Consider the following 13,246-nt stretch of genomic DNA (forward strand, 5'->3'; position numbering starts at 1 on the left):
TGTGTTTCATAAGGTAAGCCCCCAGCCTGTAAACAGTGTTCCACGCTGTTTGCCTGCCTGTTATTACCTGGAAACTTCATGTAAGGTTCTGCACCCATATGCTTCTGTGCCTTCTCTTAGGATGTTCTTACTCCTCTCTTTTTATCTGTGTCTAGCTGGAGTCCTTATCCTTGGTGCGACACTGCCCATGTCATTCATGCATCCCTTGGGTTACCTTTCACTTAATTTCTGCTCTGCTTCTTTGGCGGTTAGTATAAACTGTCTTATATTATCTTCCAACTCCTTGGGAAGATCTCCTGTCTCTGTCTCTAGGTTGTGAACCCTTTAAAGCTATGGGCCAAACAGGTCACCGTGGTGGGATGAGAAACAAGAACCTTAGATACAGAATTTACTGAGAGCTAAGCATCTGTGATAACCCTGGTTTAAAACCATATCATAACTTGGAACATAGTTTGTCTTGAAATATGTAAACATCCAGTCACTTCTTTTTTTGCCTCTTGTGCAGTAATCTTTCTTCTTCCGATCTCTAGTTACCTGTTTCATTCCTACTTTTCCCATTTGTTCTTTTCTAATATGTCCTGAACTCATTTGTTACCTTCTACTTATTTTCAGCTCCTCGCTCTTTCCTCAAATTATCTTCAGTTTTTAAATATCTGCTGGTAGTCTCTTAATAAACCAGAACTTTACTCTTTGCCCCCCACACTTCAGAACATTATGAATGCTACAGTTGCAAACCTTAAATAATTTCCGATGTTGTAATATTTCCTTTTCTAAAAATGTCATTTTATTCCTCATTCCTGCCTCTTTCTTTAATTCCAATATTTTAAATTCTAACTTCAGCAAATAATCTAACTAGTTGGTTTCCCAGCCCTTTCCCTTCCAACAAAGGGAAGCATTCTCTTTACTTTTTCTTTCTTTTTTTTTTTAATTTTTTTTTTTAACGTTTATTTATTTTTGAGACAGAGAGAGCACTGGGTCATAACTTACTCTTTTCTTTTAAATTTATTTTTGTAATGTTTATTTATTTTTGAGACAGAGAGACACAGAGCATGAGCAGGGGAGGGGCAGAGAGAGAGGGAGACACAGAATCTGAAACAAGCTCCAGGCTCTGAGCTGTCAGCACAGAGCCCGACACGGGGCTCGAACCCATGGACCGTGAGATCATGACCTGAGCCGAAGTCTGATGCTTAACCGACCAAGCCACCCAAGCGCCCCTCTTTACTTTTTCTTTATAAAATACCCATTTGATGAGGACTTGTTATGCACCAGGCACCATTAAGCTATTCCGTGCATTACGTCTGACTTCTCCAAACTTCTCCCCAAACCCCAGGCTCAGTGTGCCTATTCTGTCCTTCTTGGAGGAGGTACCAAACCCTCCCCATGCTGTTCCTTCCACCCACATCTCACCTTCCAGGACTTCTTAGCCATGAGATTTAGAATAGTTTCCAATTATTTTCTTCTGGAGTACTCTCCTTCTTTCTTCCATAGCATTTACCCCAAGTTTTCATCACATAGCTATTTTTTTTTTTTTTTTTTGACACTGTCTTTAGAGTGAAGCTCTCTGAGAGCTAAACCAGGCTCTTTTTTCAGTACTGTATGTATGTGTCATATAGTATCTGACACAAAGCAGGCACTCAATTTCTGTTGAATGAATGAATAATCTCATTTAATCTTTATGGTATAGGAAAAAGGAAGGTATTGTTAATGTTGTTGTTTTACTGATGGCAAGTTGCCAAGTCATATACCCTGGCAGGTCAAAGCCTCCAATACACCCACTTTTGTGTCTCCAAAGTTCATTTTCAGTCCAGGGCCATACCTGTCATCATCAAAGCCCACACTTTTAATCCCTCTATCCTGCTGCCTCCTTAGCAAGAATTCTGGATTTAGCCTTCCTTACTTTGATACCGTGGCTGCGATTACTTCTGTGGGATTCCTTTTAGATCACAGGTTCTCATTTCAGTTAATTTAACATGCAGTCAAATGCCAGGGCTTGGGTTATATTTCCCTCACACCTTTCTTGTCATGTCCGTCCTTTTGCAGAGCTACTCATTAGCTTGATCTCTTTGCTGGGAGTTCAGAACCCTTGTCTCCATCACTCTAGCCCAACATCTCTTCCTCCCTTCCATGGTCTGTCAAAATGCTCAATGGCTTCTTTTGCTTTTCCTCTGGCTTCTAACATTCTGATCATATGTTCTTTACCATCCCTCTTGCTTCTGCTTTAAAGCACTTCGGTAGTTTCGTTGATCTAGTTTTTATACCATAATCTTATCAACATCCTTAGCACTTTTCTTTTTCATATTTGTGGAATCATACCCTTCTACAGAGATGTTCCAAAAAACGCCCTAGAAATCTGGTTTACTTACTGTTATTAATAGCATTGTAAAGCTATTTCACTTTAGATAAGAAATAGCTTACAAATTCATATCATGTGTTATCATTTTGCCCATATTACAGAATGTTAATTTTTCTTTTAATAATTCTATCAGTAATTCAAAGCTATTTAGGCTTTGGAAATCTATTTACATCTATGTATCTATATAATTTGAAACCAATTATAAGAAGCTTGACTTTTAATTATTATAACAGACCAATCTAACTTATATAGTCAGATTCTACATATCATAAAAATAAATTTAATTCAGCAATCAGTACAAAAAGGTTCTTCTTTAAAAGAAATAAGTGAGACGTATGCTCTTGATTCAAATTCTAACTCCTGTTGGTATCTTAATATCTTCCTAAAAATATATGTGCATTTCTATATTTGGTCAGCCTGGAGTATAAATGCATGTGTATTTTATATTTTTCCCCCTTGACCACCAGTATTAATGAGAAAAGTAGGTTTTACTTTTCAAAGCTACATTTGGCAGGGGTATACAGAGAAGCCCTGTGTTTTAAGGGAAATCATGGAAGTTAGAAATGGTAAAGACCTTTATGATTAGCATTCATCTTCTTTGAAATAAATGATGACTAAAATAGAAGAGCAGTAGTTATTGGACTTCCTAATTCCGCTTCACTTTCTCTCATAGGAGTCCAGACAAAGGCAAAATGTAGGGAAATTGGCAAAGTAGCTAGTAAGTGTTACATGTACTAAAATAATTTAAAACAAAGGCAAAATGAACCTGCAAAGAGAGTTATTGGAGATAGAATATTTAATCTGGAGGAAAATGCAGAATAACCAGACAATCAGCATTCATTGGCAGAAGGTGCTTATCTATGATTTGCCTGTTTCACTAAAGGCAAGGCTGTAAGAAATTGGTCTGAGTGCTGGGATAAGGGAGAATTCAGTGCAGATTCAAAATGAGAAGAGACTCCTCAGCATTTTGGATGCTGAACATCCAAAAAGGTCTAGGCTGCTGGCTCCAAATATAACATGGCATCCTGAGCAATGATAATGGATGACTTTCCCAGGCCTACATGACATGTAACGGGTTTGAATATCAGGGAAAAGGAAAAAAAAAAAAAAAGAAAATAAGAAAAAGAGGAGAAAATAACGGAGTGGTGAAGGGGCAAAAAAGTATCATGATTCACAGTGCCATAGAGGCAGGGCTGTCGCAGATGTCTGATGTTCCAGATGTATAAATGCCTCCAGACAGAATTATTAGTAGTTGATGAGCCTTGGGGCGCCTGGGTGGTTCAGTTGGTTAAGCATCCCACTTCAGCTCAGGTCATGATGTTACAGTTCACGGATTCAAGCCCCACATTGGGCTCTGTGCTCTTAGCAGAGCCTGGAACCTGCTTCAGATTCTGTCTCTCTCTCTCTCTCTCTCTCTCTCTCTCTCTGCCCCTCCCCTGCTCACACTGTGTCTCTTTCTCAAAAATAAACACTAAAAAATTTTTTTAATATTAAAAAAAAAGAAACTGATGAGCCTTGAATTGTAAAGACTCTATTAACATGTCAAGTTATCCTCAGACGGGGGCAATGCCTTGAAAAGGGTTAAGAATGAACTAACACACATGTTTATCAGTAAAGCATGATAACACCAGGTCCTTGAAAGACAATAATGATTATAGGAAAATGCCTTTTAAAAAAGTTCTCAATTTTGCAGTTAACCATTGCCACATAGAGTTGGGTTGCTGTTAACCCATACTATCCATGATCCATGATTAAGTTATAGTTGTGGTGGAAGTACTAGGTTATGTTTAGTTGACAGTTTACTCGAAGTTGGGTATATATTGACCTAATCAATACTTTACCTCTTCTATTATGGTTAATTAAATGGCTCATTAATCTCTCAATGTCACCATCCATTGTAGGAAGCATGCCAAACATTTGAAAATTCCTCATTAATGATAACACACATACTGACAGATTAGATATAGGTAAAGGTGGACAGATTTAGGCTGAAGAATTATTAGGTGAACTATAAAACGAGGCAATGCTTTACTGCCAGCACTATGAATCTTTCAAATGGTAATTGGATGCACGTGTTAGCAGCAGTAAAAAGTCACTGTCCAGTTGTCCACCTTACATGGGAATCTACTCTGAGTGTCTTCTTTGATTTATTGTTCCAATTAGAACACAGTGTTCAAAGAAAGAACACAACTGACTGGATTTAAAGGCAAGGGAACCTTTAAGGCCATTATTGGATGGCCTTTAAGGCCATTGGTGGATGACCTGGCTCCCTTTTAGTTTATCTTGAAACTTTCTATTTGTGTAAAATCTGTACTGATTAAATATTTGCTTTTAAACTGATTCTATAAAGCATCAACATTTTGTATTCATTAGCTCTTGATCAGAATATCACTGGCTTCCCAAGATGCAGGTATATTTTCTTTCACTAATTTTAAAGGCCTATGTCTAGGTTATTACTTGTTATACTGACTGACTGGCACAGGCAAAGGTTAACAGGCGGTGAAAAAAAAGAGTGCCAATTATGAAAAGTAAATATTTTTAATCTGCAAAAACAGGTAACAAATACCATTGGTCAAATGGTAAGTGTAAATGATCTTCAGTGATTGCAATATACCATGAAAAATGAAGATATTTCTGTATAGAGGACTTGAGACAAAATGAGGCCCATTATTTTCTAAACTGTGATAAAGCTGTATTAAAATTACATAAACATAAATCTTGTGTCCCATCTTGCTGGAAAATTAAAAGAGAACTTTAATTTCTGGGAGGGAAATACTAATATTTTACTTACTTACATTAAGCAAATATCAACTATTAATGCTAACAAATGTTGGAACAGTAATACTAAAAACGTCATCTGAATTACTCCTCGTTGCAAAGTTCACAGAATTAATGTTAAGATAGATTAAAATCACTTTGAACTAATACACATGTGTTACTCTTCCTTCTGAAGCATAATAAGGAAATATCATTTGTACTACAATTTTGGATAAGCATACAGACATTTAAGGCTTAGGAAAGATGTAGATATTCCCAGGCAGCTCATAAATGTGAGGAACATTAGCTCCATTTCAAATGAGCTGTCAACTTTTTTCCAGCATTTTGGCTTGTGGAAAGTCAGGCGTTTGAATAATAAGTGGGGTTTGCCTCTGCACAGGAAGGTAACTACAGGAGTGTTAAGTGCTCCTTCACGTTCCACTATGAGTTCATTAAACAGTTAAAAAAAAAAAAAAGAACTCGAATAAGCCTTTTTGCTCTAAAGCAGACAGTAAAAATATAGAAGAAAATATGCATGCACTGGGGTTTCCCTCATTTAATAAGACAATTTTTATTTTAAATTCTGTGCCTCAACATCATTTTGAAAACACCTGTTTTTAAAGAGTGGTCCATACCTTTGCCTCATAGATTCCTGAAATACCCAAGACTAACCTAGAGAGTGGTGTTTCTGAATTCTCATACTCCACTGTTGGCATGTGATTTCTGCCAACTGTTTTCTTGGGTTTCTTCTAGTAGAAGGTTATAAATCAGGTTTATGAAGAGGAAACTGGGTAATTGTGCATTTTTAATGGATTTATGATAAAGCCATCAAAGTGGAGGGTCCATATGGTAGGAATGCGGTAAAGGTAACGGGACAATGTCATGTAAACATTAAATACAGTGCTTCCACCTTCATAAATCCTCAATGTGCATGATTAAATGCTGCCAGTTATAAATTATGCAACCAAACTCTAGAAACAACCACAACTTAAATAAGACACCAGTGGAAGCCATAAGTTGTATATAGGTTTTCTTTTCAAAAATCCAAAATAAAATCATTTATTAGGAGATGATATTCAAGTCCCTATTTCCCTCAACACTTCCTTTCTCACTTTATGTAACTTCCTACAATCAGCCCCAGTCCTGATTTAAAAGTAATAATGCAAACCTTTAATCCCAGACAGTAATTTGTCATTTATATGTGGTGAAGTACCTTTTTGATTTGCAGGCTCATTTTAAAGCCTTCTTAACATGTATATAGCTTTAGGTCTCTAAGATTTTGCCCTTTTTAGAGTCATATATCAGAAGTTCCTGCAACAGCCCACTTTCACACCGGTATTTACAACCAAATTATTTTATTACATGTGGGAACAATTAAACATTTTGCCCTCAGCTGTAAACAATTACGATATACAATGACATTCATGGATTTTCTTAAATGTATTCCTAATGCCCTCTGTTAAGAAGGTGAGATCCGTGTACATGTATTTTGCGTTTCCGTAAGCAAATATATTCCCAAACAAAATATCGGAAGAGGTATTTCACCTAGAGAACGCACTAACATTGTCTGATACCATGTCTGCATAGCCACCTGCAATGATAACCTTTAACATATTTCACTTCTCTTCCACTCTCCATTTACTACTATTCCAGCGTGAACCTGAAGAACTGTTGGTGTTCATAGCAAGAAGCAATTAAGATTTCGGATAATTTGTTTTTTAGAATTTTGAGATATCGAATTCTAATATATTGGTATCATTGTTGCCAGTAACGGGGGTAAAAGGAATAACGTAATCAAATAGATGTAGGCTTGAATCCTGACTTTACCAATTTCCAGTTGAATGACCTTGGGGAATTAACTGTTTTCAGCTTATTTTTCATCTTTGAAAAAGTATGGATAGTTAATATCTAAATTATAGGACTATTGTGTGTCAAATGAAATATATATTTGAAGAAACAGGGCACTTACTACACAGTACATCCTGATTTCTCTATTGTAGCTTAATCGCCTTTCCTGCAAAGACTCATAAGCACTGTGGCTTTCCATTTTGAGAATATCCATTTTTGGCTGTCTCAAGTTTAGGGATACATTTTCTTTTCACTAGACTCCCCTTTTCTACCAGTGACAACCAGGGGAGAAGCCCACAGCCCACTCGCATCCAGTCCCAGTCGCAAGGGTACCCAACAGCTGTATCCAGCCTTTCCAGGAGTCCAGAAATAGAGCTGAGTGGTAATGTTTCAAGGGCAAAGCTCTAGATATAAAGAGTGATAAAACAAACTTAAATGAGCCTAAGCATATCTAGTGACAGATACACCACAGCTATTCTAAATTATTCAAGCTTTCTTACACTTCCAGCAGGAGAAACATAATTCATCTCTGCTCCCTTTATTCTGTTTTCACATAATGACAAAAAAGCAAACAAAAAATCACCCTCCTTTCCACACACACACACACACACACATAAACGTTTGTAATCACCCCAAGCACATATAATATTTTTAGAATCATCCAATTTCTGGGAACCAGCTTTGGAGGTAGAAGTTAAAAATGATTTTGCAATGCTTATGGGTGATTTCCTTACTTCCCTTTTGTTAGTATTTTGCTGGCAAAAAGCCAGTAAAACAGTTGTTTAATTACCCAGGACATCCCAAACATGTCACCTCTCAGATAAGCTGTTACTGTATTTTAGCAGCAATAATACTAGGGTCAAAAGTAACAAAGAAAATTAAGCTTCAAATAAGCAAACCTCAAAAGAACAGCTTTGTGTATTGAAAATAATTAATAACTTGTTTAGGAAAATGTTACTGAAAACTGGTTTTTGGACAAGGAACTGACACTCTTCAGAAATCCTAATATTTAACAGGCTACCATTTGGTGGGCTGGCCGGCTGGTTACCCTGTAGGCATGGCAAAAGTTTGTTCACATGCAATTATGCAACATTTAGACAATATCTTAATGATACCATGTAGTTCAGCTGAATCAGTCCAGCTGGAAATTGTAGGAGTGTTCTGATTACCCAGCCACATGTGAAATTAAGCCTTTTTCAACCTTTACTTTTCACTTGCTATGTCTTGATACAGATATTCTTGGAAAGCCTAAGTTATTTATGGTTTAACATTATTTAACAGAGTAAACCCCACCCCCTCTCATTTTCAACCATTGATTAAGATTGCATTACTACATAAGGTATTATATTTTAATAAGGACTATTGGTATGCTTTATCATATGGAAGGGATATTATTCTATTTTGGACAATTGGGATGGAAACTTTCCATACTAGTTTTTATGCAATAAAAATCAGATACTTTTCTCTTTGCAGATAATTCTTACTCTAAAAATATAATTCAAGGTATACCCCTAGCAATCATTTTATTAAATAATCACACATGATTATGATTTTAGAAAATAGTCATTTCAGTTGTATAAACAAACTAATATAGATTGGTCCTTGTAGTAAATCATAAAGATACTTAAAAATATACCAATAGCAAAATTAAGTTAGTGTCCAAAAAAAGGAATTTTGCTCGAGCTTAAAACTGAAAATTTATTATATTTATCTCCATGAACTAAAAATACACAGAAGATTTTCAGCCCATGGGTATTATTATTTTTTATTTTTTATTTTTTAACTCTCAGCTCACTCTTCAGCAAGTGTTTGGCTCAGTTCTTCCCCATTTTCCTACCTGGATGACACCATAACTATTTTGTTTTAGAAGTGAACAAAAGTATTAAATTTTAACCAACAATTATAACGTCTGTACATAGTACCTACTGAATTCAGGCAACAAATGACTTTCAACCCAAAGAAATCATAATGACATTATTTCAGCCACTTTCTATGAATCAGAAACAGAAACAGCTCTAGTATTAAATGTAAGATGGATACGTTAAAATACTTTGACAAGTATTTTTATTACTTACAAACTTATTGCTAATTTTAGTAAGTGGAAGCAGCAGCAGAAGTTAATGTCAAATGTATGTGGATCTCCAGAGAAGAAAACCAAGTTTTAATTCTTATAAATCCTTATTTAAAAAGAAAATGCTAAATTCCGATTAACTGTCTTTCCCATTGGTACCAGATACTTTTCTGGGCCAAGGTGTCTTGGAATGTATGACCCGTGTATTTAAGTTAGTTGGCAAGAAATTCCCAAATGACTGACACTTTAAGGTCCCTTAAAGAGGTGACTTGGGAGAACCATTGAGATAATGCTAAATAGTCATTAAAGATGTGTAAATGTCATTGTCTACTGTCTTCAGTGTGCCATTACATAGCCTCGGGCTCCTTTCAAATAGCAGTCAATAGAGGGTGAATAAGTCTCACCACTTGAAAGTAGCTAGGAAAAGAAGCCAACAGAGTAATCTGGCTTTGCTGGACTGATTCAAGAAGAGACACAATATCCACCCCTCCTCCTCCAGTTCTCCCTCCCCCTACCCAGCCCACAGCCCTGCAAGAAAGAAAGAAGAGCAAGAGGTAAAGAAGGAAAGAATGAGAGAAAGGAAAATGGAAAGAAATGCAGAGGTGGGGTGGGCTGGGGAGGGGGTCATAATTTATGTATACAGAGCAGAAAAGTTCATCCAGTGGGACAAACTATAGCCATGGAAACAGACTTACGACTTTTACTTTGAAAATAAAAGAATGACAATTAAATTTGTGTGAGGTCTGTGTGAATCCAGTCCCAGATGTTTACAATGCTGTAGTAGTATGGCTGTGCAATATGAGAGGTTTCAGAAGAAATGAGTACAACAGGACACCACAAAGCAGCGCATATGCCATTGACAATGCAGACATGAGCATCATGTTACCAAGAGAGAAGGCAGGCAGAAGACAAATAGCGGCGCTGGTGCCTGAAAAGCTAACTTCACGGACTGCAATCACTCAAACCAACATGAGGGGCCAAAAAGAAAAAGAAAAAAGAAAAAAAAAAAAAAAAAAGAATCAAAACCAGAGAAATGTTTGCACTCCTGTCTAGATAGGTAGTGGGTAAAGGGTTGGGGGTGGGGAGCTAGTGGAATTGACTTTTCTTTCTTAAATAAGGCTCCCATAAAGCCCCTGTAATTGACAGCGGATAATTATTTTCAGCTTGAGGAAGCTGTCCCAAAACTCTTAATAAGATTGCCAGCGAAAAGAAACAAAATGTGTTTACTTGAGCCATTTCCAGAAGGGAGGGAGAGGGGACCTTGGGATGAGGTGCGGAAGGGCGACGGAGACGGAGAGGGGGGCATCTATGAATCTCTGCGCCTGCACTACTCTCCAGCGCCCTGCGCGGTCCAGGTAATGACAAGCAGCGGAGACAGGGCAGCTAGGGTGGCAAGGAGTGGGGGTGTATGGAGGGAGCCGCGCCAAGGGTAGGGGGTGCGGCGGCACAATGTATGGGGGTGATTTAGTGTGAAAGTATTCCACTTCATCATTTTACAGGGGTTGGGGACGTAAATATTTAGCTGGCCACATCTGGAACAGATTTTCCCCCCCTTGTGGGGTGGGGGGTGGATAATTGGAAGGAGGGGAGCGCGCATTTGTAACTTACTGTACGGGCAGTTCTCCTTCTTGGTACCGCTGACCTTCCCGTTCTTCTCAATCTTGAGAAAGTACTTGGTAAAGGAGAACAGCTTTCTCCAGCGGACATCTCCTTGGAGGTGATTGTAGCTCCGCACATGCCTCCCCGCACTGGAAGGAGAGGAAAAGGAGGACGAGGAGGAGGAGGAGGAGGAGGAGGAGGAGGAGGAGGAGGAAGAGGAGTTGGTGGCCTCTGGTGACACCATGTCCTGACCAAGGGCTTGGCAGGTGACAGGGATGGAAGACACCAAGAACAGCAACAAGAAGCAGCAGCAGCAGCCGGGCAGCTGGGGAAAGGCTGAGGCACAATGTGTCAGTATCCATTTCCACATTGTACTGGAACTCTCGGCACTGGAAATTGTCTCATCAGAAGGAACATACTGGAAGGGTAAGACCTGGTGCGAGGCAAGGAGACAGCTGGAGGTGGAGGCCGCTGGTTAGCTCCCTCTGGGCGCGGATCTGGCCAGAAGTGAATACACCAACATCCATAACTCCTCGGAAGGGCCGGCTGCCTCTCCTGGCTCCTTTCTCGGATCCGCTGCCGCTGCCGTGAGCCTCTCGAGTCTCCCGGTGAATGGTGGATGTGGGTGGCCGCAGTAGCAGGAGCTGGTGGTGGCGGTGGCGGTGGTCACCAGCGATCTTCACTCCACCCGGAGTTACTTTGTTCTCTTCTTCACGCCTTTCTTCACCATGTTAGATGCAAAAAAAAAAAAAAAAAAAAAAAAAAGTCTGAAAAACAGATGACAGCACGGTGAACAAAACCCACAGAGGCTGGGGGAGATATCTGCGCCTCTCTGAGGTTGGCACCTTCTGGTCCCTCTGCGCAGAGCCCCAGCCTGCTAGCCGCCTTCGAAAAGCGCGTCCCTTCGGAGTTGTCAGGGCTGGAGGCGGCTGCCGGTCGCCGTTGTTTGTTTCCCCCCTCCTGCTTTCTCTTTTTGATGGTGCCTGTTGATTTGAAGCCTCCAGAAAGTCACTTCTTGTTTGGGGGGAGATGGCGGTTGGTGTTTTGTTTGGCCCTACTTCCCTCCCTCCCCACCCCCTTCCTCTGGAAAGCCCGCTTGTAAACAGGTTGCAGCCAGGAGTCCAAATGTCAGTGATTCCAAGCCAGAGGTGGGCTCTGCCTCCGCTGGTCAAACCTCATTTGCAGGGGTGGAGAAGCGGGGGGGGGGCGGGGGGGGCGGGGAGGGGGTCAAACGGCGGTGGGACATCTGAAACCCTCGGCTGCTGGGAAAGCCAGGAGGGGGAGGGGGAGGGGGAGGGGGCTGGGAGGGGGGGAGGAGAGCAGGGGAGCAAGGAGGAGAGGGCGCGGTGCCTCCGCGCGGAGCTGGGGGCTGCCGGGTCCCTGCCTTGTGGCCCCGCGGCCGCCGCCTCCGCCCGCGCCTCCAGCTCCGGGGAGTTGCTGTGAAGTGTCCGTGTGCTGGCTGCGCTGGCCACCGGCGCGAGCTGTAGCCTCAGGCTCTCCGAAGTTTGCTGTCTTCCAGCCTGAACCAGTCCCCTCTGGGGAGCCCCTTTCTCACTTGTTTTGCAGCGTAGGATCCCCCCCCCCCCCAACTTCTTTTGGCCGTGCAGTACTGGAGAGCCACCTGGAGCTTGGTGCTCGGCTGACTGTTCCCCCCTCTCGCCCCCGCTGGCTCCCAGAAGGAGGGGAGGCCTGGGGGAGAAAGCAGAAGATGCTGAGGATAAACCTTCTAAAGCAGCAGATTATAAACTGGTCGGAGTGAGCACAGAGAAGGGAGACCATAATTAGCTTCTTTTCCTCCTCTTCTGCCAGCTTCCAAGGAGGTCTCTGCTTTAATGAATCACTGATTTCTCGCTTCCGTTGCTGAAGTAAAAAGTTCACACTTTGGCCCTCTCTGCCTTTTAAACTCAGGGAGATTTATCGTCACCCTTAAAAGTCGCCTCTCTCTTGGCGCACATGAAATCGGGGACCGAAAAGACCGATTTCTAATTGCTAGCATGAGTCGGTTACTGAACCACGCGTGCACTTCAAAGCGAACCCACTTTACTGAGATTGCGAAGATTTAACCATGCGATTTGGCCGAATTCTGCTGTTTTCTATGCGATTTCCTTTGCACCCTGTCATAAAAGGGGCATTTTCTTTTTTCTATCTTTACTTTTTATGTTAAGAGAGCTTTGTTTTGCAATGCAAGTGAACTACCAGTCTCCCTCTCGGTTCCACACACACCACCTCGAAACACCCTTACTGCTAGCAGTGCCCACAACCCAGGTGTAGACAGAACCAAATCCCTGGCTAGGAAGCCTTGCCAAGAATTAAGAGGCCCGAGAGGACAATACTAGCAGAATTGGTTCCAACAGGAGTAAGAGAGAGTTCCTAGAGGCTCACTACTAGAATTTCGGTGAACGAGGGAAGGCTTAACTGGAGGGAATTACTGAAGATGTAATGTAAAATATTTAGCTTCTGTAAGGCAGCTGGACATTAGCCTTATGTGGAAGCATATGAAATGGCCACTATTTTCTATTTCTTGACCTTCCCAAGTGGCAATTTCATATGGTTCAGCTTAATATTTAGACTGCTATTCTAAGATGGAGAATCGCTTCAAGGTGAACTTGGGAGTTTGA

At 40.7% G+C, this 13,246-nt stretch overlaps 1 protein-coding gene and 1 long non-coding RNA gene across 3 annotated transcripts in view; one reads left to right on the forward strand and one right to left on the reverse strand.

Moving 5' to 3' along the window:
* Positions 1-12,373, reverse strand: part of FGF10 (fibroblast growth factor 10) — an 81,977-nt gene extending 69,604 nt beyond the window's left edge. Inside the window, exon 1 of the mRNA XM_060634575.3 lies at positions 10,638-12,373. Coding sequence (XP_060490558.2) covers positions 10,638-10,998 — 361 coding nt within the window. The 5' untranslated portion in view covers positions 10,999-12,373. The remainder of the gene's footprint in view (positions 1-10,637) is intronic.
* The window catches only part of LOC132680791 (uncharacterized), a 490,013-nt gene that overhangs the window by 222,481 nt on the left and 254,286 nt on the right, over positions 1-13,246 (forward strand). The gene's annotated exons all lie outside the window — the stretch shown is intronic.

Source organism: Panthera onca, chromosome A1 (assembly GCF_046562875.1).
Source record: "Panthera onca isolate mPanOnc1 chromosome A1, mPanOnc1 haplotype 2, whole genome shotgun sequence".
Lineage (NCBI taxonomy): Eukaryota > Metazoa > Chordata > Mammalia > Carnivora > Felidae > Panthera > Panthera onca.